Source organism: Phocoena phocoena, chromosome X (genome assembly GCF_963924675.1).
Source record: "Phocoena phocoena chromosome X, mPhoPho1.1, whole genome shotgun sequence".
In the NCBI taxonomy this organism is placed as follows: Eukaryota; Metazoa; Chordata; class Mammalia; order Artiodactyla; family Phocoenidae; genus Phocoena; species Phocoena phocoena.
In genome coordinates, this window is record NC_089240.1 from 7,110,504 (window position 1) to 7,137,473 (window position 26,970).

A 26,970-nucleotide genomic window follows, 5' to 3' on the forward strand; every position below is an offset into this window, starting at 1 on the left:
TTCGTGGCATCTGGGAACCCAGGGTAGCTGAACCCACGAGAAGTGGGGTGTCCGGAGCCACGAGAGGAAGAGTTCATTCCCAGCAAAGCCATTAAAGTCACGTTGGCTTTATAGTTCTTTTCCCACGTCACTTGCAAATCTGTTGTGTGTTATATATAGTCTATGAGCCATAAAACTAAGGAAAATAGATTTAGACACATTTAACAATACAATAAAAGGCCACGCGTTGCGTGATTCTAGTGCATGTATGCTGCCCAGAACAGGTAGATCCGTAGAGACAGAAGGGAGATGGGTGGCTGACGGGAATGAAGGCCTGAGGGAATGGCAGTCACTGCCAGGGGGTGTGGAGTCCTTGGCGGGTGAGGGGAACGCTTTGGAATTAGATAGTGGTGATGGATGCACAAGTCTGTGAATTTACTGAAAGCTACTAAATCATACGCTTCCAAAGGCTGAATTTGAGGGGATGCGAACTTCATCTCAATTTTTAAAATCTGGTCGGTGCTGAGAGTCCCCAAGAAGAAAAGGTTTTAAAATTTAAAACGAGGCCGCGCATTACCCAGGTCTGAGAGTCGCGGCTCTAGCTCGGACTTGGCAAAGGATCAGATGGTGAGTACTTTGGGCTTTAAGGACCTCAGTGTTCCTGCTTGCTGACGTCTCTGCCCTTGTAGCCCCGGAGCAGCCGTGGACAGTCCGTGAAGAGGTGGGTGTGGCTGTGCTCCCATAAAACTGGACAGAGAAGGTTTGCCAGCCCTGGGATTTGACCAAGGGCCGTAAGAGACTGGCCTTCAGTGAGCGTGCTTCCCGGACGGGGAGGTGAGGCCTGCGTGGCCGACTGTCTGGATGTTTGCAGAGAGGCTTCTCGCGTGCTTCTCTGCAGCGTGATGTCCATTCCTCTTGCCATTTTCATTTTACTGGTCTCTCCGGCCTGGTTGACGTAACTGTGGCCCGTTCACGGCACGAGCGTGTGGGAGGGCGAAGGATGCTGTTAAGCACGGGCTCCTTGGTGATGCTCTGACTCGGAGCGTTGGCATCCTTGGACTGTAAGAGCTCAGTTCAGGCGAAGTGACTTGGGGAAGGGTTGCGGCTTCGCCAGGCTTGGCCCAGCGGCCATGAGGAGTTTTTGCGGCATTCCAGTGTGCCGGGGTGCTTATCACGTTGCGTTCCCTTCTTATTTGTGGACTTCCTCGCGGACACAAATGTACTGTATCAAGTAAAGGCACACTTGTGTTCAACTTCTTACAGGTATTTACAATGCACAGTCTTGATGGCATTAACACAGCGTAGGCTTGGAGCACCTCGTACGCCCTGATAATTACGCCTTGTTCTAGGAAACACGGATGTATGAAAACCCAACGATAAACCTTAATATTATAAAAGTGCTCCCCCCTTTACAAATTGTTCATAGAGGGTGTCCTTTAAAACTGGACTCCTAGAGCAAAAGCAGCACCCAGATCCTGGTTTCTAATACGCTTCTCCATGAGGAGGACGCAGGGCTCCTTGGAGGAACGGCTGACGCTAGGGCTGGGGCAGAGGGTGTATGCGGAACGAGTATGGAGTGTCTTGTGCCCTAAAAGTAAGGAAGTGTTCAAACAAACACAAAAACCAAAAAAACCCTGTAACAGTGAGGCTATGCTAGAGGGACAGCAGGGGTCCACATAGAGGTAGGTATGACCAAAGCTGCAATGCCATAAAGTCGTGCAGGATTATAACCCAGCGTATAAAGTATCCCTGAGTCCACCCTGGTAGGCGTAAATGATTGGGTGTATTAATAAGTGGGGGAGAAGAGAGAAATCTGTGCCGAAAAATTCCAGATCTCTGTAGATCCTCTGCCCTCAAGGGGGTGGGGGCAGAGCCCTTCATTCCTGTAATATGGGCTCCATGTGGTAACGTCGTTCCACAGAGGGCAGGGTGAACAGGCGGGGTGAAAGTCACGTGACCGAGGAGAAGCTGATGCACGCCGTACCTGACCCTGCCAGCCGGTGAGCAGACTGCTGTGTTGACGGCGTGATCCTTGGTATTGTATGGTAAGCAGGGCATTCACCTCTCGTGGCCTGCCCTCCACGTCCATAACTCCAGGGTAGTCACGACAGAAACATCAGACGCATCCCAGCGGTGCTCCTCCAAACCGTGGAGGGCATGGAAAACAAGGGCAGTCTGAGAAGCTGTGGGAGGAGCTGAAGCAGACGTGACAACTAAATGCAACGCGGTGTCCTGGCTGGGATCCTGGGACAGAAGGAGGCTCTTAGGCGAGAGTGAAGAAAGTCTGAATAAAGTGTAGACTCCAGTTAATATGAATGTACCAAGATTGGGGTCACTAGTTATGGCGAAGGTACTCGTGTCATGTGTAGACAGTAGGGGAAACTGGGGTGTAGGGTACATGGGAACATTCTCCTCTCGTTGCAATTTTTCTGTCAATCTAAAACCATTCTAAAATAAAGTGTTGAGATGTTTCGAGTTACGCAGTTTGTAAACCTCAGGAGCGTACCTTTTGAGCAGTAAGTGGGTGAAATCCCTGATCAGCCGCCAGGCTCTTACTGGATGCCTGTTACGTGGATGGCCTCACATTGTGCTCTGAGGTATAGACAGGTGTGGAGCTGGCCTGGGGTGGATGGCGCCCTCTCTTAGTGATGGGATCCTGTACTTGGTAGAATGACACGTGGAGATGAAAACTAGTGCAAAGAATGTGGGATGTGGCGGGGGGGCAGACACAGGTTCAGATTCTTACTCTCGTTCTCCGTGTGCTTGCATCAGGCCACCTAAGCTTGCTAATAACTTCCCTTCCCTGGATGATGGGATAGCCACACCAACCTTCCTTGCAGACTCACTTAAATGCCAAATGGGTGTCACACGAAGGCAGCAGCGCAGTGCTTAAAATCAAGCAGGTGTGAAAAAATGGAAAAAGGCACTCTTGGTGAAATAGTGGTAACGTGGGAGATACTGCAAAGTAGCACGTGTTACTTGTTTAAATGAGGAAGAGTCGGAAGTAACCGCAGTGAATTTTGAAGACGTTGACTGAAGCAGGTGGTGAAAAGAGAGAATCCGTCCTGGAGGGTAAGTGCAGGACTGGGGAGGGTCGGGGCTGTCCGTGTGGCTGTTAGAGACCCTGGTGGGAGGGGCACTGCCTGCGTCTGGGGGCGGGAGCTGCCTTAGGAGGGGAGGTGGGGCGCGGGGACTTTCAATGCAGATCATTGTGAAGTGTCAGGGTCAGCCTGTGACCCCTTTGTGGTCTGCAGCGAATGCCTTGTACGCAGTGAAACCTCCGGAAACACTTTGTTAGTTGTTTGGGTTACGTTCCTCCTGAGTGTGTAATAAACCCCCAGATACAGAAGGACGTAAAATAGGCTGTCGAGTGTTTGTTTTTGTTTTGTTTTGTTTTGTTTTGTTTTAAACGTCATTGTTTCATCTGACTTAACGGCTGTGGGATTGAACCTTGGATTGCACACGTTATACCATGGTCTAGCACAGTTCAACAGGCAAAGCTGCGTAAAATTCGTGCCGCAGGCTTTTCCGCGTTTCCTTCTTTTAAATTACAAAGAGGAAGACACCCGTGCCTTTAGGGGTTTAAAAGGGCAAGGCTTTGGGGGTTTAGGCAGAGAAGCCTTGGGAACATTTCCCCCTGAGGTCAGGAGTCGTCAGTGAGGTCACAAGGGAGCCTTGAGTCCCGGGGTTGGGGGGGGGGGGGGGGCGGGGCTGCGTGAACCTGACCGTCACGAGGCAGCGGGCACAGACAGGCAGGCAGACGCCGGGGCTGCCGCAGAGCGGGTCCGTGGGGCGCTGTGCTCACGGCGGGCGGAGAGCCGGTAAGAGAGCCTGGGTCCCCTCTCGGGGCAGGGATGCTTTCCTGCCGCCGTGGCTGTGTGCCGGGCTTTGCAGCGACTCGTGCCCCTTTTGTTGTGCTGTTTTGAAGTGCAGGTGGTCAGCTCACAGGGCGGTGTGAGGCCAGCGGGAGAGGTCTGCAGACACGCTCCTCACGTGTGGTTCTGCCTGAAAGTGAACGATAATGCAGATCGGCGTGCAGAGTCCACCTGAGCTCTGCCCGTGCGCACGTGTGTGTGTGGGCACGCGAGCCCGTGCTGTGTGTGTCTGTGTGTGTGTGTGCTTGTACACACGTGCTGTTTTGGTCGCCTGGGTTTCTGCCGTTGGCTGAAAGCGCGCTGGAGCTAGAAGGCAGTGCCTCTCGGGACTTGCTCTGGGCGGTGAGCTGGTGTGACTGGGAGCCCTTGGTATGTGGGGCGCGCTCCACGTGAGGTCTGCAGACCTGCCTTCCCTGCCGAAGGGTCCCCCGAGGAGACCGGCGGGAGGGCGCTAGTGTTTCACGAAGACCCTTCCTTGCTTTGCCTTTTCGTTTTCCGTAGCAGTGAGAAATGAGCGTTCTCACAACGGAGGCTTTGGCTGTGGATGTAGAAAGGAAATGGTGAGTCAGCCACATCAGAATGAAAAAGGCAGGGAAATCAGGTGTGCATGTTGAGTCGTGAAAAAGATGCTTGGTGGGTAAATTCACTCATCGCCTGCTGATGGCAATGAAAAAATGCAAATGGAGAAGACGGCACGGGGTGGTTCCGAGCATTTTGCAGCTTTTGCTCTGCAGTCGTGACAATTTAAAGGCAGCATTTCTTACGGGGTTTACTGTACATGTGCTGTGGGGTTTTGGGTTTTTTTTTTTTTTTGCCTTTTATATTGTGATAAATAAAACAAGTTATTAATTTTGGCCATATTTCTAAACGACTGAAATTGTTTTGCTTCACTAAAGCAGGCTTTTGTGTGTGTGGCGGGAGTGTGCCATTTTCACAGGGAAACGGCTGCATGTATGTGGTACACAGACGCTCACACACAGTTCGGGTCTGCACTGACTGACTCACGTGGGTAGGAGTCAATCTTGAAATGACTTAGTGGTCGTGCTTAGGTGAAACGTAAAGAGGCAGAGGGGTTTGAAGAAAGGTTTTCAGACATCTACCTGACAGCATTTATAATGAAAGAACCTGCTGTCGTATACATTGTTTGAAGACTTACACAATGAAGGCATGGAAAATGATATTTTAACACGTCGTAAAATAACTGAAGATCAGGGACAGGTTTGATGAATGGTTGACATATTTCTTTTCCTTGCAGAGCAGAATCTTTGAGGGCGTATATTATAAATATTTTTTATGATTATGTTGCAGAGAAGTATTTGATGGCTGGTAGGAAACTGGACATCTCTGTGCAGCTTTTTGTCAAGCAGAGTGGAAAAAGCACTTCACACTTTCTCCCTCTGTCTCTCTCACACACACGCCCACAAACATATACCACTTAGGGAAAAATATTTGCAGGGGTATTTTCATTCATGAATGCATGAACGAGCAAAACACAGGAAAGCCATTAATAAAAGGAGTATTAGAAATCACCATGCATATTGGTGCTGACCGTGCAGGTCAGGTAAGGCTTCTCCTGCCCAGCTGGGGTGACAGACAACCCTGTAAATGTGTGCTGAGGGCTGCGTGTTTGGCGTGAACCAGCTGCTCCCCCAGCCGCCTTTGGGTTTTGGAGGTTGCGGAAGCTAATACTTCTTGTGGCCTGTAGAATGCATTTGCTTTACTCTCACTCCCTTGAATTCTTGGCCTCTTGTGTGCATTAAAATTTAGGAAGGTCTAGGTGGGGAAGCAGTAGAAACAAGAGGTGGTGTTTTGTGTCCACCGGATCGGCCCATCTCTCCCCGGTCAGCAGACACTCGTGTGTTCTAGCAGGCTTTCCCTCCAACAGGTTAGATAAGTCATTTCTGTGAGGCTTGCAGACATCCCTGGATGTCTGAAGAGATCCTAAAGTTATTTAGTTTTTTGACTTTGAAAAAAGACTTGCAGAATCCTTTGTATTCATTACTTAAGGTTCAGAAGGGCTTCTCGCCTGTATATCTTGGACCTCACAACATGGGTACCATGTTCACTTTACGATAAGCAAACTGGGGCTTCAGTAACTGGATTCACACAGCTTCTTAATGGAGAGCCCTTGCATGCAGTATGGCTGTTCTTTAATCTGGTGGGTTCCTGCTAAGTCCTACCACCTCGGATGTTGGAAGGTTCTCCAGATGGGCACAGCCTGCATATAGACCTGTGTAAGATGCCAAACCTCTTCTGTTATTAGCTGTCACATCCCAGGGCCAGTGCACCAACAGTGCAGTGAGAAGGGGTTCCAGTGTGGGTTTCCGAGGCAGTGGTGTAATACAAAGACCTCTTAACCAGGCTGAGAAACTGTGGACTCAGGTCCCAAGCCTGCGTGGACGTGACCCCCTGTTTCTTCATCCACGAAATAGGAAGTTTGGATGAAATGATTTCTGAGGACGCTTTCAGCTATCATCATTTTTGATTCTCGGGGAGAGAAGCCAGGGACTCAGATTCCCCTTAAATGACACATCCAGGCCAGTGGGTTGTATTGTTGTATTCATTTGCTACCAACATTCATGTGAGTGAAGACATATATGAGATACACACATGTGTGTAGTATCTTTGAGATCCGTATGTCAATAAATGAGCTCTGCAGCAGACTTGATTTTTCTGCCTGCAGGGGTTTCTTTTTTTCTTTTCTTTTTTTTCTGCAGGGGTTTCTTGATGCAATGGCAGTGTCACTGACAGCACACCCACTTAGGTGTTCTGTGGTGAAGTCAGCTGCTACCAGACGAAGTTCTCCCAGGTACAGCTTACATACCATGTGGTATTTAATGACTTTGTTAAAAAGTCCAGCCAGTGGGCGCTTACACATATTTGGAGGCCATTAAAAATAGAATAACTAGGGGCTTCCCTGGTGGCACAGCGGTTGAGAGTCCGCCTGCCAATGCAGGGGACACGGGTTCGTGCCCCGGTCCGGGAAGATCCCACATGCCGCGGAGCGGCTGGGCCCGGGAGCCATGGCCTCTGAGCCTGCGCGTCCGGAGCCTGTGCTCCGCAACGGGAGAGGCCACAACAGTGAGAGGCCCGCGTACAGCAAGAAAGAAAAAAAAACAGCAGTTCTATGAGGGTATTAAACATTTATACAGACACACACACCCGCAGATATGTGTATACACCTGCATGTATATGTATACACATGAGCATGCAAGTATGTGTATATATACACATGCGCACATAAATGTATTATAGACATTCTATAGGAATAAAGTAAATTTTCATGTACAGTAAATACCTGGAGCCTATTGAGTAAATAATCATTTCTAAACATGGTTCAGCTGAGTAAAAATCATGCAGTATTCTGAGATGGTATTTTCAGAATTTTGGGTCACGTGCATTGTGCTAAAAGGACACGCTTAAAGCAGATGGTTTTCCCTTAATTTACGGAGATCCTATGCTATTCTAAGTATGTTTTAATCTCTTTTACCACAGTTTCCCAGAAGTAAAAAATGGCCCCTTATTTCATAAGCTTGTTGTATGTTTCTGAGAGCTAGGATTTATACTTATGTGTGGTTACAGCCTTCTAGGGTGTGTGGTATATCGTCTTTAATAACATTTCCTTCTTTAAGAAATCTGTTTTACTAAGTAGAACAGTTTTATTAAAAACACATGGAAATTCCGGAAAGCAGAATGAAGACATTAAAAATTGCCCTCAACCTCACCGTCCAGAGAGACCGCTGTACCCACTTTGTGTCCTTTTTCAGCACAAATGTTCATTGATACACATGTGATCTCACGATACGTACTGTGTATGAACAGCTTTTTCTCCCCTTGTATGTATGTGGTGCCTGGCATTCTAAGATATGGTAGCCCAGTAGGAACACCATGGGCTTGTAGGGATGTTCCCAGTCTTTCACAGTGGGAAGTGATACCACGGCGGACATATGTAGTGAAGTATTTGTGGTCTTACACGCTCATTTCCTTAGGAGAACATTCTAGGAATTGCCAGGCAGTCTTTTGGAAAACACCCCCAAGTTGCCCTCCATAAGGTGGGTCCCTTTCATAGCCCACCACCAACAGCCTAGGCCCGTCCTGCTTCTCCCGAAACCTTGTCCATGTTAGACATTTTTAAAATTCTGTGACTTGGTAGGCAAAACGATTTCATTTTTAACCAGCATTTCCCTGGTGACTAGTAAAGTTGAACTTCTTTGTGTGTTCTTATCGAGCCATTTGTATTTTTTCTCGTGTGCATTACTGTTCACGTTTTCTGTGTCTTCCTGCTGACAGTGGGGCCTTCCTTGATCACTGTTCCTTACGTTGCAAATAGATGCCCGAGGTGTGTTGTGTGCTTTTCAAACACTAATGGTTGGTTAGGGTTAGATTTTTTTTTTTTAATTGACGTATAGTTGATTTACAGTGTTTTAGGTGTACAGCAAAGTGATTCAGTTATACATGTATATGTATTCTTTTTCAGATTCTTTTCCATTATAGGTTATTACAAGATATTGAATATAGTTCCCTATGCTGTACAGTAGGTCCTTGTTGTTTGTCTATTTTATTTATAGCAGTGTATATCTGTTCATCCCAAACTCCGAATTTATCCCTCCCCTCCCTTTCCCCTTTGGTAACCATAAGTTTGTTTTCTATGTCTGTGAGTCCGCTTCTGTTTTGTAAGTAAGTTCGTTTGTATCATTTTTTAGATTCCGCATATTAAGAGATATCACATGGTATTTGTCTTTCTCTGTCTGACTTAGTATGATAATCTCTAAGTCCATCCATGTTGCTGCAAATGGCAATATTTCATTGTTATTTATGGCTGAATAATATTCCAGTGTATATGTATACCCCACATCTTCTTTATCCATTCGTCTGTCGATGGGCATTTAGGTTGCTTCCATGCCTTGGCTATTGTAAATAACGCTGCTGTGAACGCTGGGGTGCATGTGTCTTTTCGAATTAGAGTTTTCCTCTTTTCTGGACATATGCCCAGGAGTGGGATTGCTGAATCATATGGTAGCTCTTTCTTTTTTTTTTTTCGGCCATGCCGCATGGCTTGCAGGATCTTAGTTCCCCGACCAGGGATTGAACCTGGGCCGCCTGCAGTGGAAGCGCAGAGTCCTAACCACTGGACCACCAGGGAATTCCCAGCAGCTGTATTTTTAATTTTTTAAGGAACCTCCACACTGTTCTCTGTAGTGGCTGCACCAACTTACATTCCCACCAACAGTGCAGGAGGGTTCCCTTTTCTCCACACCCTCTCCAGCATTTATTATTTGTAGACTTTTTGATGGTGGCCATTCTGACTGGTGTGGTTAGTTTTTTGTTTTTTTTTTTTTCCCAAACCGTACAAGTGTTTGGGTTTTTTTCCTCCCTTAATTGGGGTATAGTTGCTTTACAATGTTGTGTTAGTTTCTGCTGTACAGCAAAGTAAATCAGCTATATGTGTACATATATCCCCTCTGTTTTGGATTTCCTTCCCATTTAGGTCACCACAGAGCATTGAGTAGAGTTTCCTGTGCTATACAGCAGGTTCTCATTAATTATCTATTTTATACATAGTACTGTATATATGTCAATCCCAATCTCCCAATTCATCCCACCTCCCTTTCCCCCGCTTGGTGTCCGTACATTTGTTCTCTACTTCTGTGTCCCTATTTCTGCTTTGCAAATAGGTTCATCTGTACCATTTTTATAGATTCCAAATATATGCATTAATATACGATATTTGTCTTTCTCTTTCTGACTTCACTCTGTGTGACAGTCTCTAGGTCCATCCGCATCTCTATACAAATGACCCAATTTCATTCCTTTTTATGGCTGAGTAATATTCCATTGTATGTATGTACCACATCTTCTTTATCCATTCGTCTGTCGATGGGCATTTAGGTTGGTTCCATGACCTGGCTATTGTAAAGAGTGCTGCAGTGAACATTCGTGTGCCATGTATCTTTTCGAATTACGGTTTTCTCTAGATATACGCCCAGGAGTGGGATTGCTGGATCGTACGGTAGCTCTATTTTTAGTTTTTTAAGGAACCTCCATACTGTTCTCCATAGTGGCTGTATCAATTTGCATTCCCACCAACAGTGCAGGAGGGTTCCCTTTTCTCCACACCCTCTCCAGCATTTATTGTTTGTAGATATTTTGACGATGGCCATTCTGACCGGTGTGAGGTGATACCTCGTTGTAGTTTTGATTTGCATTTCTCTGGTCATCAGCGATGCTGAGCAGCTTTTCATGTGCCTCTTGACCATCTGTATGTCTTCTTTGGAGAAATGTCTATTTAGGTCTTCCGCCTACTTTTTGATTGGGTTGTTCGTTTTTTTGATATTAAACTGCATGAGCTGTTTGTATATTTTGGAGATTAATCCCTTGTCGGTCACTTCGTTTGCAAAGATTTTATGTGGGTTGCAGATATTTTCTGTGGGTTGTTGGTCATTTTGTTTGCAAACCCATTCCGTGGGTTGTCTTTTCGTTTTGTTTCTGGTTTCCTTTGCTGTGCAAAAGCTTTAAAGTTTCATTAGGTCTCATTTGTTTACTTTTGTTTTTATTTTCATTACTCTAGGAGATGGGTCAAAAAAGATCTTGCTGTGATTTCTGTCAAAGAGTATTCTTCCTATGTTTTCCTCTAAGAGTTTCATGGTGTCTGGCCTTACATTTAGGTCTGTAATCCATTTGGAGTTTATTTTTGTGTATGGTGTTAGGGAGTGTTCTAATTTCATTCTTTTACATGTAGCTGTCCAGTTTTCCCAGCACCACTTATTGAAGAGGCTGTCTTTTCTCCATTGTATATCCTTGCCTCCTTTGTCGTAGGTTAGGTGACCATAGGTGCGTGTGTTTATCTCTGGGCTTTCTATCCTGTTCCGTTGATCTATATTTCTGTTTTTGTGCCAGTACCATACTGTCTTGATTACTGTAGCTTTGTAGTATAGGCTGAAGTCAGGGAGCCGTGATGGCTATTCTGACTGGTGTGGTTAGATTTTCTTTTAAACCATACAAGTGTTTTTAACTGTCACATCATCACCCTTGCCAGGTGGCTTTGTGCAGTCTGTTTGTATTCTGGTGGCTGCTGGCTCCTGGTGGCTGTGCACTCGGCTCAGTGTTTGCAGAAAGGGTGTCCACCCCGGGGGTCTATGGGCTGAATCCCTTGTGAGGTGTAGACTGCCATCTGAAATACTCTGCAGTGCTTTGCAGAGAAGATAAAACTGCTTGGGAGAAGAACCCGCGGGTTTGATGAACATCTAACGTGGTGATGCCATGTGGAAGCAGGAGTCAAAAGATGGGCGCTGCAGTCCTCGCTCAGGGGGTCGGCCGGGTCACTTAGGCTCGTGACATCAGTGAGGCGGGCATGCTGTGCTTTCTCGGGTGTGTGGAGCTCTGTAGGTGGAGGTTGGTACTAGATTTGTCTCCCCCAGAGAATAGAGACGTGCCCTCTTTCCCAATAACCCCCACTCACCTCCTCCCTTTTTGCTCTGGGTGGCAGGAACCTCAGGGTCACATTTGAGGCACATATACCCTAAGCACATTGGAGGCACATATACCCTAATCACATTGGAGGCACATAAACCCTAATGACAAGCCTCTTTGTGATGCTTTTCCACCCTTATGCCTTTCCACTTTTTAAAAAGATATTATCTCTTGTTGGGATGTTTCTATGTTCATTTTAATGCTCCTGTTGTGTTTTCATTTGATAAGTCACCTCAAAACATTTGATCATTGAGGGTGTAAGTATGCTGAAATAAGATAAATAGATGTCGTAGAACTATAAACATTCAAAAGAGCCACGGGCTTCTCAATTATCAGTTAATATTTTTGTGATGGTCATTGTTGTATGGAAAAATCAAGTTAGTTCGAATTGCCCTTAATGACCAAGTCACCCTAATGGAATCTGCCCGTTGGACCCGTGTCTGTAGCAGTCGGGGCAGCGTGGTCGTCACAAGCAGAGACGGAGCCGGGGCTGCCCATCTCTCAGGTGAGGTGAGGGGGCAACGTGAGTCCTCTCCCAGGCCCGTCAGCTCCGACACGCTGGACTCCTGAGGGTGTGGGTTGGTTTCCAGATCAGAAGAAGAAGTGCATTCTCAATGGACAGGTCTTTGGGTGACATCGTACAATATCTTACAGGTTACCGATTGTGTTCGTGTGGTTAGGTGCCCTGGAGCCTGCAAAGTCGTATCAGGTAGACAGAGCACCTCCCTTGAAGGAGCTTACCCTCTACTGTAATGGAGAATAATATATAACAGATTACCACAGACCAGGTGACTTCAGCAATGGTCGTTTATCTCTCACAGTCCAAGATCAAGGTGCTGGCCAGTTCAGTTCCTGGAGAGACCCCTTTCCTGGTGGGCAGACAGCCGTCGTCCTCCTGTGTCCTCACACGGTGGAGAGCAGGAGCGTGGTGGGAAGCAAGCCCTCTTGTGTGTCTTCTTATACGGGCACTAATGCCACTCACGAGGGCTCCACCCTTACAACCTGATCATTTCCCAGCCATGTGATACCATCATGTTGGGGGTTAAGATAGAACATGAATTTTCAGGGGACACAAACATTCAGTCCATAACATCAGTGTAAATGGCTGTGATGTAGGGTAGTCAGAAGGCCCAAGAGAATCAGTCTGCCTGCTTTGACTTCTAGTCCTGTACCTTCCCTCCCACCCCCTCCCCCCTCCCTCCCTTCCTCCCCCTTCTCCGCCCCCCCCCCCTTCCTTCCTGTTACCGTACTGGGCCCTTGCTGAAACCTGCTTTGTGCCAGGCACTGTTAGGACCCGGGACACACAGGGTAGACAAGACAGAAGTGGGTGCTGTCAGTCTAGCCAAGAGGACTGATATTAAATTAAAATAATACACGTCAAGTACAGTTTAGGGACAAAGCCATAGAGATTAAACCCTTACGGGGGTTTACGAGCAGAAAGGCTTATCTTTGGCAATAGGCCGGGGAAGCGCTTGATCGCAAAAAGCTTTCCCTTCATTTGGATCTTAAAGAATAGGAACGGCGTCCACGCGGCAGAAAAGGGAGCCCCAACTGTGTGGGGCGGGGAAGGGCCTTTGTCCAAAGTGTATGTGCAGGAACGGGGGTGACTGGCGAGTGGCAGGTGGTTTGGGGCGGACGTGAGGGAACCTGGCAGATCAAAGCGGGCAGGCTGGCCTTGATTTGGGTGGGAGGGCGGGAAATTTTAGGGGGAGAGAATTAAGCATATCTGCCTTCCCTGCTAACTGTAATTAAGATGTGTGCGTGTCTGTAAAATTGAAGAAGTAGAGGAGACAGGAGGATTGGACATGCCCATCACCGGTCATCTATCACACAGGACGCTTGAACATTCCGGAAACGTCACCGCGAGATGGCTTTGCTTTCAGAAAATGTAACTTGTGAATGTTGTAAATGGAGTCACGCTCTAATGTGTTGAAATGGGGTGTTTCCCCGTTATAACTGCAATACGGTTTGACTTGTAGTTTGAATCCTTCACATCTGCTGCAGGCAGTCGGCCATCTCTGCAGACAAGAGTGCTGAGTAACTTACAAGGATTTCAGGCAATGACCGCCATAGAGCGAAAGGAAGCTTTCTTAGGCAGTGGAATTGTATTTAGGCTTGGTTGTGGTGGTGAACGCACAGCCCTGCACATTTACCCAAACTCGTCCAACGGGTACACCTCGAATCAGTGAATTTTATGGTATGTAATTGATACCTTGATAAAAGTGGGATGGGCTGTGGAGAAAAATGCAAGTGGAAATGTTATGGAATGTGAAAACCTCCTACATCCATAGCTACCTGTCTGGGAAATCAAACGTGCATTTTTAAAACAGCGAAGTGGCTCAGAAGAGCGTGTACCTGTCAGGGACAAGAATTAAGGTGAACCCAAATTCATACGTTGTTTGTTACCTAGGCCCTAACATTTTTAGCTTTTTCGTTTTCATCAACCGTAGATCACACTTAATAAAAAATGACACAAGCTAAATAAAAATGACACAACTTAGATGTTCCTAAAACGGTTACTAAGGTAAATGTCTGCCGTAATAAAATAGTATTCATCACGGTGACTGTCCAGACCTGATTTTTCTTCTAACTCTTATGACTTTGTTTTTGTCATTTTGGGTTATTATTATTATTTTTTTGGCTGCTCTGTGCAGCTTGCAGGATCTTAGTTCCCCAACTAGGGATTGAACCTGGAGCCGTGGCAGTGAAAGTGCAGAGTCCTAACCCCTGGGCCACCACAGAATTCCCCTCCCCACCCTTTTTTGTGGACCGTCACGACTTTGAATGACAGTTTGTGGAGGTGCCCTTGGTTCACAGGTGGACGGTCACGAGGGACCATTGCTCCTACCAGCAGCTCAAAAGGAGGGGGGCGCAGAAAAGTAATTAAAATCGTTGTTTTAAAAAAACTCCCCAGATGCTCCCCCATGTAAATGATATCCCTTCCCTAGCATTCTTGTCATAGCCTGCAGGGTGCGTATCAAAGTGAGCACTGACATGTGTTTGCATTTTGCAAAAATTACTGTCTTCCTTGATTTCTAGACCAGGGCTCAGCAAACTACAGCCCAAGCGCCCAATCCCCTGGGCCAGGGTTCGGGAAGCCTGTCCTGGTGCACGACTGTGGGTTGGTCCCTGCAGGCTTGGTACCAAGGGGTATCTCATCGTTTTGTGTTTTTTTTTCAGATGATGATGATCTAGTTGGGGAGAGACATGCCACGCCAAGGATGAAAACTTCAGGAGTAGCTTTTAATACCCAAAGTGGATAGAAAAGTGAGAGAGAAGGAAGTTGGGAAGGGAGGTCCCATAAAGCACAGCTTCCTACCACTGGCGTGACATCCAGATTGCCTGGGAGGTGTTCTGTCAGACACAGATTTGCAGGCAAGCATTTCCTCCCCGGTCCCTACCTCCATCTGCCCAGGCCTGGCTTTCTGATGGAGTAAGTCTGAGGAGAGCTTAGATTCGTGTGTCTAAAACCATCATCTACATTCTTCAGAACAGTCTCGACAGGAGTTGGAGGGGGGGTTGGTTTGAAGAAATAAGATTGGCTGTGAATACAAAATGATTGTCGGATACTTGGGGATTGCCTGTATAACCTCTCTCACACATTCAGTGGAAATTTTCTTACCTAGAAAACTTTAGGACTTCCCTCGTGGCACAGTGGTTTCAGAATCCGCCTGCCGGGCAGGGGACAGGGGTTTGATCCCTGGTCCGGGAAGATCCCACATGCCGCGGAGACACTAAGCCCGTGCGCCACAACTACTGAGCCTGTGCTCTCTAGAGCCCGAGAGCCACAACTGTCGAGTCCACGTGCCACAACTACTGAAGCCCGTGTGCCTAGACCCCACACTCCGCAACAAGAGAAACCACCGCGATGAGAAGCCCGCGCACCACAACGAAGAGTAGCTGCCGCCTGCCGCAACTCAAGAAAGCCCACATGCAGCAACGAAGACCCAGTGCAGCCATGAAGAGACAGATAGATAGATAGATAGCTTGCTTTAAAACCAAAAAATAAAACTAAAAATGTTGCCCGGCTCTCCGCAGTAAGGGCAGGGGTGGTTCTGGGTGGGAGGGAAGGGCAAGGGCTTGTGTATCTGCAGCAATCTGTTTTTTCTTCTTTCTGGAAACTTTGGAAACGAGCACGGAAAGGGTGACTTTATTCCTGGGAGGGTAGTAAAGCCTCTGATGTTTGTTGCAGTTTGCTCTGTTCTTTTCTGTGGGTTTGGGATACTTTGTTTGTTTTTGCGGTACGCGGGCCTCTCACTGTTGTGGCCTCTCCCGTCGCGGAGCACAGGCTCCAGACGCGCAGGCTCAGCGGCCGTGGCTCACGGGCCCAGCCGCTCCGCGGCACGTGGGATCTTCCGGGACCGGGGCACGAACCCGCATCCCCCGCATCGGCAGGCGGACTCTCAACCACTGCGCCACCAGGGAAGCCCTGGGATACTTTTTAATGTATGCACTTAGCTCTCTAGACAGCCTGGTTTACTATCAAACAGGATACAGTAGTCTCCTGTAGACGTAGCAGGGGCTGTAGGGTCAAAGGCAGATGGAGCTTCTTTTGACTGTCTCCCTTGCCTGTGGTTTGCGTTTTGTTCCGTGCTTCAGGTGCCTCCTGGTCAGCTGTTGGTTGACCGGTGCTGAGTGTGTGGGACCGGCTTGGCTGCCTTTTGTGTACAGCTGAGCCGAGGGGTCTGAGTGCCCATCTGAAGAGGTAGCAGCTCCGCACTGGGACTGTGAGGTCACTGTGGATCCCTGAGGACCCTCTTCTGTCCTCCAGCTTCACAAGACAGATCGTGTCCCGCCTGATTGCCGAGTCAGCTTACGGCACACACTCAAATTGTCACCTATGACAGGTGGCCCAGCATTGCCGATGGCCAGCCCCGCCTCTCCAGGCATCTTAATCCAATCAGTTTGGCCAGTTGTAAGAAAATTTCAGATCGGTGTCAGGCTTGCCCAAAAGACTGTGTGTAATGTATGTTTTTAGCAAAGCAAGTAAGAGAAAGGCAGAAGAAAACTTGGCTAAAAAAAATCACGTGAAAATAGCATTTTTATTCCGTTAGTCTATGGTGATATGATTCTATTCTTCCGAAAAATAATTTCGCAACAGAAACCGGTCTGGAGCTTTGATTGGCAGAGGGGATTTGCCTGATTTCTGTCAAAACAAAAACAAAACTTCCAAGGGTCACATCTTGGGACGAAGAATGAAGGTCTCTAGCGACAGAAGTAAGAAAGGCCTGGAATAGATTCTCGAAACATGTTCTGAAAACGTAGCGTTGGATACTTGAGGGGCTGTCCCAGGTGATCATCTCTGGATCCAGGTGTTCTCTGTTACTGGAAACCAGCCATCTGTGCCTTTACACATTTGGTTTTGGATCATGTGTGAGTGGCGTCTTTTCATCCGTTCTTCCCCACTTAACCACAAATGACATCAGTCTCTCTAATTCGAGTTCTTTCCTCTTACCATCCAAGTTCCTGCAAGCAAAAATAAAACCCAAAGGAAGCAGCAAACCTTTTTATCCATCTGTTAAGACACGGAAGGAGTAACATTTCATCTGGTTTTGTAAAGTAAGTGCTTTCCCCACATGGCATTAGAATCGCGGAAGGGAGAGCCTGCTTGGGGGCTGGTGCAGAGGAAGCTTCCCTGGAGAGGTTGCAGGGAAGAGATGACCGGGGACTTCCCCGGTGGTCCAGTGGTTAGGACTCTGCGCTCTCACTGCCGAGGGCCGGCGTTCAGTCCCTGGTCGGGGAACTAAGGTCCTACAAGCTGCGCCATGCAGCCAAAAAAAAAAGAAAAGAAAAATGAGTAAGTGAAGCATGATTCAGGCTACTGTCTTCCCTGAAGGTGGTCCTCCAGGATACACATTGGGAGCTGAACTTGTGGACATGGTCCTCCTGCATTCTCACTGGCATATCTGTGCATTCATTTGGTCAGTGTTGGTTTTGTGCCTGGAAACAGAGAGAAGGACAGTCGGACAGCCTGTGCCCTTGGGGGGCTCCCCATGTGGGAAATGCCAAGGAAAACTGGTGTCTCCTGGGAGAAGAGTGGTAACGCCGTCATTCCAGGGCATCCGTGCTGTTTGAACGGACTCTCATGTGTTTCTGTCCATTGATGAATGGATTGGTTGGTCAACTGGTTGATGGCCTCTCTTGGGTTCCCACGTCTTGCCCCCCATCTCATTTGGCTTGTATGGGGTGCTGTGTAGACAGACGAGCCTGCAGTTCCCCAAGGCGATGGGTGGCTGCTGGGGATTGCTTGGGGGACAGGAAGATCCCTGGCGACACCAGCGGCTCCTTCAGGAGACCTGCACATGGAATGGTGTGGGTGTCCCGTGTCCCCCCAGCCCCCTGGCCCTGTGCTAAGGCCTGGTGGTCCTCCGGCTTCAGACAACCTGAGTGGCGATGCCCGATACATCCCAACACGCCAGTGTCCCTGATAGTTAACAAACAGTTCGACACTTCACAAAATCACCGTGATTCACACCCGCAACCAACAGACGTGCAGTTTCTAGGAACCTGGGACTGTGACTCAAGTCCTTGGTGGAAGCGTGTCTCTGTTGGAAGGCAGCCCCTCGGGTCTCACCAGCAATTTCACTCTGCAGACAGCACAGGCCCCGGACCCTGGGTCTGCAGCACGTTCTCAAGCACACTTCCCGGCGCACCCAGCCGCCCGGTCCATGGCTAACCTTGGTGGCGTGCTGGCCATGTGTACAGTCTAAGTGGTGGTATCCGCTGGAAGCTCTCTCTGTCTCCCCCTCTCTCTGTTGTTGCAATGAGGCAGTTCCACTGCACGGCGTTCTGGTGGTGCCCTTCGTACCCACAGATGCCCCGGGGTGGGTGGGGGGCTGCCGCTGGGATGCCCTTCCCCGCTCGGGGGCCTGTGCTGTGCCGTGATGTGGGGAGAAGGTACACAGGGTGTCGGTATCGCGGGGACCTGCTTTGGGGTCTGCTCGGCCGCACGCCGGCCCCTTCCTGGTGGGTGCCAGGTGCAGCATCCGATGGCTGGTAGGAAGCCCCACTCCCATCCTTCCACACCAGGGGCTTTGTCTGCCTCTGCCCCCGCCCACAGCGAACCCATGTGGCCTGTGGTTCACCCGGGGAGGTTAGGGAATGAACCCCCGTGGGGGCACAGTCACTTGCCTGACGGCACATAGCTAGTAAGTGATTCTGCGCCTGCAAGTGGGTGCCCGAGGGAGCCCCAGTCGGGCGTGGCCTAGTTCTCTCTAGCCGCCTCAGGCCCCAGAGCATGTTAGGAGTAACAGCCTCCAGCCGTAGCTGTGGGCACAAGTCACACTTGGCCGTGTGTCCTCTTCTGATCATTGATTCCAGAAGTACTTAGGAAGGGAGGGAAGGAGCCTGTGTGAGTTAAGTTGTCCAAAGAGTTGGAATTTTTCTCTCCTCTTTGGCCAGGATGATCGCTCACCCTGTTTACAGAGGTGTGCTGACTTAGTGACCCCAGGGAGATCCAGAAACACTTGCTTATGTTGGGAATGTTCACATGCAAGCTCATGTGAACCCTGCTGCCTGCATCTCCGAAAAAAAGTGCGTCTTCCCTCCTTACCTTTCTGCCCGGGGACCGAAAGCCACGAATGCATTTGTGCGTGTAACAGACGTCCAGGCCGTGGTGTGACCCAGTGCACGTAGCTAACGATGGCCCGCGAGGCCCTGGAGAAGAAAACCTGGCTCCCTGTCTCCGTCGAGGTGCTCACAGCCCCAGGGTGAGAGTGGAGACCAGTGAGCAGTACAGTCATCAGAGAGAGTGACCAGCCCTGTGCTAGGGGCTACCCGGAGGCCGGGAGACCGCAGGGCTGGCGGAGCCGCGGGCCTGTGTGACGGCAGGGCAGCTGTGCGGAAGGTGGGGCGGGAGGGAGCAGAACACTGGCACCCGAGGACACAAGGAGCCCAGCGACGCCACGGGCTCGTCAGGAACAGGTGGCATCTGGAAACAGCCACCGCCTCCCAGGGATGCAGCCTGTGCGTAGACACAGGGCTGGCCTTCTCCATACCATGATCAGAAGTGGAGACTTGAGGGCTTCCCTGGTGGCGCAGTGGTTGAGAGCCCGCCTGCCGATGCAGGGCACACGGGTTCGTGCCCCGATCCGGGAGGATCCCACATGCCGCGGAGCGGCTGGGCCCGTGAGCCGTGGCCGCTGAGCCTGCGCGTCCGGAGCCTGTGCTCCACAACGGGAGAGGCCACAACAGTGAGAGACCCACGTACCAAAAAAAAAAAAAAACAGTGGAGATTTGAATCAGAGCAGTGTTGACGGGATTTCAAGAGCATTTGATACATAACTTATAAATTGTTTTTTTCTGATTACATTTTTTGGGGCTGTTAACAGTGGTTTGGGTCCTCTCGCAGGGTGTTTGCACTACCGGGCAGTGTTGAAGGTGACCTTTCCTGCGCTCTTCCCCCTTCAGATTAGCTGTGTTTCCCTCTGCAGTCCTGTCGCGGACCTTTCCCCTCCCCGTGTCCTTCACAGCATCCAGTCGGCCTGCTGGGCTCTAGCCCCCGGAGCCGCTGAGAACCTGCCGGCCTGTCCTCCCTGCCCTGGGAGCTGCTCTCTCCTTGGTAACAGGTCCTGAGTGTGTTCCACGGGGGAATGGGCACCCGAAGCCATATATCGCGGCTGCCTTTGCAGTTCTCCTTTGCGCTGCTGACTCCCCGCTCCTGGGTCCACCCAGGAGTGCGTGCAGGGAGATACTTAGTTGCTTACTCGCCCGTGCAGAGTCCTTAACTCATTGTATTTTCTTGGTCTTTACGTCTGGATCTTGCTGTCACCGTTAATTATCCGTGAAGATACAATAGAAGGGGATATACGTGCATACACACAGATACCACACAGACACACGTGTGACACACGTGATATGTAAACACACACACATTATCCATATTATGTACAAACTAGTCACTTGGAACCTATTAGAAACACAGGTTGGAATATGACCCCAGTAGAACCTCGAATTCCCACCTTTTTTCTTTGTGAGCTGGATTTCCTGAATTCTTACCAGCTGGGACAGTAAGAACCAATTCGTGCTTTTATGGCTTTCACTTTGCAAGTTCGGGAGGAAGCCAAGAAAAAATCAGGGGTGGAGGACAAACTTGGCCCAGAAATTGCCATCTGAAGTTAGATGTGGGGTGGGCCCCAGGGCACTAACTGTGCTCCTGCAATGAGAGGTGACCAGGCAGCCCTCACTTAGAGAGTGCCCTCGGGTCCTGCGAAGGCTGCCGCGCTAGTAAGGCAGGAAGGAGCCCGGGGCACCTGAGTCACTGCCCCCGCTCTCAGTGGGGCTTTGCTCCTACAGGTGTGACCTCTACCTTCTCTGGGTAGATCTTAGGGCGTCCTGTCTAAGGCACTTTGCAGATAGAGCTCCTTTTATTTTTATTTTTTAAATTTACTTTTGGCTGCATCGTGTCTTCATTGCTACACGCGGCCTGTCTCTAGTTGTGGCTAGGCGGGGGCGGCGGGGGGCTACTCTTGGTTGCAGTGCGCGGGCTTCTCATTGCCGTGGCTTCTCTTGTTGTGGAGCACGGGCTCTAGGCGTGCGGATTTCAGTAGTTGTGGCGCAGGGGCTTAGCTGCTCCGCGGCATGTGGGATCTAACCGGACCAGGGCTCGAACCCGTGTCCCCTGCATTGGCAGGTGGATTCTTAACCACTGCGCCACCAGGGAAGTCCCTAGAGTTCCTTTTAAATTAACATATTAAATATGAACCCAGATGGCCCAAGACGCTTAGATTTTAGCAGTAAATTGTAGCTGATTTAACTCTCCGTTTTAATGAGGTGGTGGCTATTTATTTAATAGGTACCAGGTGCTTTCGTGTGGGTCTGTGGATGCTAGAGTTCAAGAGTTTTATAGTAAGCAAAAAAGTTCAAGTGTTCCTCAACTCTTTGAAGTGAAAGATTGGGGAGGCGTTCATGAATTGTCATAAATTAGGTTTTACTGTCTTAAGAGGCACTATAGTTTCAATGGAAGGGAGGCACGAGGTTTGCTTTTCCACGGCAGGCCAGATGAAGTAGTGTGTGACAGGGCATCTGAGCTGTGAGGCACACTTCTCCCACGGTTGTCCATTTGATGACACCTGAATGCCATTCTGTCTTTTGTAACCAGACAGCTGCTGTGTATTGTTCTCTAAAGCATCCATTACATTGTTTGGGTTATTTTGATAACTTCTAATGTTGTCGATGAAAATAATCAATAAACAATCTATAACAGGAATAGAAAAGAGTTTTATCTGAGCCAAACTGAGGACTACAGCCCAGAGAAGCCTGCTTCCCAGATGAGTCTGAGGAACTGCTCCCAAGAAGCATGGCGTTCGGTACAGCTTTATGTCTTGTCAAAAACAAAGAACGTTAAACAAGTCAGGAATATACTGCTTCACAGTTTCAAAACAGACCAGCACGTACACAGCGAGTCAGTGTGGCCTTGGCACCCGGGAGAGGGAGTCTTAGCATTGAAGGAGCGCCCGCATGGGCTTTCCAGGAACGGAAGCAGTTAATCTTTATTTTTAACATGGACATTCTTTACTTGTGGTCAGTGCGCCCTTTTCTTTAACAATTAATGCAGATGTACAGTGTATGTTTGCTAGGCCACAAACAGGCTGTTTAAGTTAGCATAAAATTCAAGTTAACTTATGTGTAAGCCGGAATGACTTCCCCAGACCTCAGTAAGTTAGCATTTCTTTCATCAATGTGTGCCCAATACAGATTAAAAAAATAAACAACACCTAACTTCCCCGAGCTGGGTTAATATTGTCTTAATTTGGAAGCAGAGAACAAACCTGCCCCCTTTTAGGGTCCCAGCAGGTCTGGCTCTCTTCTGTCCTCTTCCAGATGCTGAGCCCTTCCAGCTGCTGTCTCTGGGCTGGAGGTAGTGCCAGTGGGGAGTGTGGCCCCAGCTGGCTGATGGGGGAAGGGAGGGGAGTTGGGGGTGGTCCATGGTCTACTCTCGACCAGCCATTGAACCTGGAAGGGACCTTTCTCCTGAGGACACAGCAAGAGAGACATGCAACGAGCAGTTGACTCTGAGTACAGCTGCCTGGATGGGGTTGGGACATCTGTAATGCCCAGGCCTGGTATCGTGTCCCGGGAGGAGGACACACCTCCAGGGCCCCAAGGGGTTGCCAGGGTGTGTGGGGAGGAGGTCTTCTATCCCACTTGTTTCGCAGTAGGTTACATCTCTTACTGGCACTTGTGCTCTACCTACTGGGTCTCTGATTGCTGCCCTTTTTAGGGTCTCCTTTAACAGCTCTGAGGGTGTCTTAACAGAGAACAGCTCTTCCTGTGAATGGAAAGGTCAGTCAGAGGCTCATTTTATTAGTCAGGTCGGAAGAGAGTGTGTCAGCGAAAGCAGCAAAGGCATGGCCGGCTGACTTGTTGCGAGTTTGATGGTTATTATAACGCCCACAGGCTTTAGCTTCGGCACAGCTATACGTGCATGTGAAGCATGCCTGCATGTGTTTTGCAGGTGTGTGTGCGTGCGTGCGCGCATGTAAGTACGTTTCAGGGAAAGGTAGAAATGGATACGGATGTGGAAATGGATGGGTATGGAAAGATCAGTGTCGCACTGCAGCTTCCAAAACGAACAGTCTCTGTTTTTCTTATATTTAATAACAGACTACTGATTTTAAAGTTCTTTATCAGTTTACTTGCTGCCTGTCTTAGAAAGTTCTGTCCCTTTGTATATGGCAATTTCCCGAAATAAGCCACATGAAAATATTGTTGCAACATGAAGTAAATATTTCTGAGTGTCACAGTTTGAGGATTTCTACACACATTGTTTTTTTAAATGTTTGTGTAATTATATTTTGCCCCCAAATTGCAGTCTGTGTGTACACGTGTGTGTGTCTGTAACGTGCGTACCTCCTGTCCTGTGGTTTGACACGCCAGCGTACTGGCGAATGTCCAGTGTGTGTTTGGCGTTGATGCCTTGTGTGAGGAATCGCAGCGGGGACAGGCGCAGGCAAACGTATGTGGATTGAATTCTTTAACATGACTGAAGGAGGTTATGGAGACATGGGTGTAGTCCTGTTTGGGGAGAAGATGTTAACTGGAACCGTTGGCTCATTTTTCTTCCTTTCTCCCCTAGACAAGCAGATGCCCCGTGTGCAGAAGACAGTCCAGGAGCGCAGCGGGACCCCCAGCAGCCATCCCAGGTCTCTGAACCAGCTGGCTCCCGGGAAGCTCCCGAGGTGCCTCCGGAGGGCCGTGGCCGGGCGGGGACCCTTCCTTGCGATTACAGATACCCGGAGGAACGCGCGCCCGCGGACCGGCCTGCCGCCCCGCACGCCCGGGGGCAGGACCCCCGGCCCCTGAGCGCCGCCCCGCTCTCCCGGAGGCCCGCCCCACAGAGGCCGCCGCCGCCCAGGCGTGAGCCCAGGCCCTTGGCGGGCGCACCTGCGGCTGCTCACCTGGGCGCGCCCGGAAGGCCCCGCCCCCTGGCCCCGGAGGTGTGCTTGTGCTCGGACCGCCCGGCCCTTGCCCGCTGCAGCCCCGGCGCCCCGGCGGAGAAGCTGAACGCCGCCCGGCCCGCGGCAGATGGCCCGCGGGCTGCGGGGGAGCCGGCCGGACAGCATGTAGACGAGCGCGCAGGCTGGCCCCGGCGGGAGGCGCCACTCCTTTCCAAGTTCCGGCCTTTGCAGACCTCCGCCATGGAGACCTCGCGCTCCCCGTCGCCTCAGTTCGCGCCCCAGAAGCTGACGGACAAACCCCCGCTGCTCGTCCAGGATGATAATTCCACCAGGTAGTGTCTCTGGACGGCGGCCTGAGGCCTTCTTCCCCTCTGCCGGCCCCCTTCCACCGTGGGAGGCTTTCAGCGCTCCTTTCCTGGGCGGTGAACCACTGCCGCCTTGCTCCCGGCTCCCCGTCCTGGAGTTTAAGTGGGTCCTGGGGACTGACGTGGGGGAGAACCCACCACTCGAGTGGTCAGCTGGATTGTCAACTTGCTGGGGGCTTTCCTGCCCCACCGGGGGTGAGGGAGGTAAAGGAGGGAGTAGACTGTGCCCTGGTCCTGTTCCCAAGCCCGACAGGTTGATAACTGCGTTACCTACAGGCTTCTGCACAGCGGGGCTGGTTTTCCCAGCTGAGTTCTGTTTGTAATCAAGTTTAACCTAAGCATGAGACCTTCAAGCAAAATCGGTGTTTTTCATGATGTCCAGTGATTCCACATGCCTTTTTTTTCTAGTTCTTTTTATATGAAAAGGCTGAGGTGGTGTGTACCTTTTACTAAAGCAGAGGAAAACTCGATCCCGTCCCATGGTGCTGTTCTCAGAGTTACCGGCCTGGGATTGTCGGTTGTGCCCACTGAGCCATTGGTGAATGCTGTCAGGCAGGGACCAGTCAAGAACTGAGAAAGAGAGGGGGTGGGGGGACTTTCTTCTCATTCTCTAGAGCACTGGTTCTCAGCCGGGGGGTGGTGGCATTGCGGCCCCCAGGAGGACACTGGGCCGTGTCTGCAGACGTTTTGGGCGTCACAGCTGCTGGGCGTGGGGCTTGTTCCTCGGCTCCTGGCATCTGTTGGGCGGAGGCCAGGGGTGCCGCTTAGTATCCTACAGTGCCCAGGACGGCCCCCCAGCAAAGAATTCGCTGGCCCTGCGTATCAGTACTGTCTGATATAGTAGCTACCAGTCACACGTGGCCATAGCGATATAAGTTAATGAGAATGAAATGAAACCCGTTGCTCAGTTGTGCCCTCTGGGGCTAGTGGCTACCACCCTGGACAGCCCAGATTATGGCTGATTTCATCATCATGGAAAGTTCTGCTGGATTTCCCCGCTGTAGAGTCTTGAACTTTTTTTTTTTTTTTTTTTTTTTTTAACCCTTAAGATAACTTGGCAGAGAGGAAACAGTACTGATAGCGTCCTGGGTCTCCATGCGTGGCATGGCCAAATGCAGCTGCACCTGCGGGCCGGCACTGCTCTGCATCGTTCAGAATGCAGGTGTCACTTAGAGCTCCTTTCTGTTGGCAATGTTGTTCAGCCCTGAAAGGGAGGAGAAGCAATGAAGTAGTTTGTGTGGTTGGTGGAGTGTATTGGTACCGCTGTAGGTAAGGTGACCGGGCCCCTCGAGTCTCGGGAGCTGGTTTGGGCACAGCGGGCTCCACGGCTTTGCTCAGGTGTTTGCTCAGTGCTCATGACGTCTGTAGACTTCAGGAGGTGGGGAGTGGTTTTCATTTTCTCTTGTCCCGAGCGAGTGTGGGTTTTCTCGCCCTGTCTTTTGTGTGAGAGGGATTTCAACAACCAGCGGCAGTGCTTGCTGATGGTACTGAGTGCCGGTGTCTTCAGGCATCCGCTCTGTTCCCATCCGACGTGTCGTTTGGGACAGCGAAGGTTGTCTCGCCCCTCGCCGTGCCAGCCCTCGTAGAGCGCCCGATTCTGGTCAGCGGGCAGAGCTAGCTCGGTATGTGTCCCCTCAGGGAGCACACTGCAGCCGACGGTAGCCACGCCACCCACGAAGCTCCTACCGAGGAAGTGGCTCATAATGTACGGAGTTCGGTGTCCCCGTCCCCAGAGCGGGTGTTACCGGTTAGCGTGGGCCTGAGAGAGTGGCATGCCCTTGACATACACTGCGAACCTGAGGCCGGCGCTCCACCCGAGTGCTGGCCGGCTCCATATCCACCATCAACCACCAACGGGCAGCGAGCGCAACGCACTGGCCGGGGCCTCGCAAGCTGCCTGGTGTTTGGGCACAGCTCAGAGACTCTCTTCTTGTCTGCACGTGTGCTGACTGATTTCTTGAGCACCACCCGCCCCGCTCATCTCCCTCCGCGTTCATCTGTCCCTCCCTCCAGTTACCTCTGCTGGGGAACCAGCCAGGGTGCAGAGCAGCTCCTGTGTCCCTGAGACACGCCTTCCCGAATTCAGCAGGCAGGTCCAGAGCCCTCCCTTGTGCCAGGCCGCGGAAGGGATGCAGCGAGGAAGGAAGTGCAGCCTTCCCACCCTGTGGGGAATTTCGGAGTACTCATTCACTCTGAATAAACATGCATCAACTCCTGTCGTAAAGCCAGGAAGCTTACTATGAAAAAACTTGTAAAATTTTGAGGGTTTTGCTGGTTTGCAACAACATGGAGACAATGCCCAGCAGCACAGGCGAGTGAAGATGAGCGATTTCGTTGCTCCCAGCAGTGTTCCTAGGAGATTTCCTGGGGCCGGTTTCTGGGTTTGGGAGCGTGTGTGAGCATGGAGCTTGGGGGGCTGCTTCGGGGTCGTTCGGACAGTCTTGCGGTCACCTCGGGCATCTCGTGGTTGGAGAATCTCCTTGTGGGAGTTGTGGTTTATCAGACCCAGGGTGGCATGTGGGCTGAGGGCTCCCTCGGGACTGGGTGTGTGAGCACAGCGGGTTGGACTGCTTGCTTGGCCCGGGGGCTGGGCCCCTGTGGGTGGCCGGCGGCTCACCTGGACGGAGCCCGCGCTCTGGGAGGAGCCGCTGCACGGAGAGGGGGCCAGCCCCGGCACAGCCCGCATCCTCCATCCCTCCTGGTCCGGCTTACCATGAGGAACGGATGCGGTCTGGCTGCGGTAAGGTCTTGTCCACTGTGTTTTGTCTTCACTTTGAGGTAGAAGTTCATCAGACTTCCTAAATGTGAACGTCTGCTCAGGTTTCAAGAGGAGAGATCATTTGTGCTTAGAGATGACCAGGAAGAGACGCTTTGTTGGAAAGT

The 26,970-nt window shown here is 50.3% G+C and overlaps 1 protein-coding gene and 1 non-coding gene across 2 annotated transcripts in view; one reads left to right on the plus strand and one right to left on the minus strand.

The window, feature by feature from the left end:
* Positions 1-26,970, plus strand: part of SHROOM2 (shroom family member 2) — a 133,616-nt gene that overhangs the window by 95,699 nt on the left and 10,947 nt on the right. The window contains exon 6 of the mRNA XM_065901039.1: positions 23,401-24,054. Coding sequence (XP_065757111.1) covers positions 23,401-24,054 — 654 coding nt within the window. The remainder of the gene's footprint in view (positions 1-23,400; positions 24,055-26,970) is intronic.
* Positions 8,925-8,997, minus strand: TRNAG-UCC (transfer RNA glycine (anticodon UCC)). Its single transcript has one exon. It is a non-coding gene; the product is annotated as a tRNA-Gly (tRNA).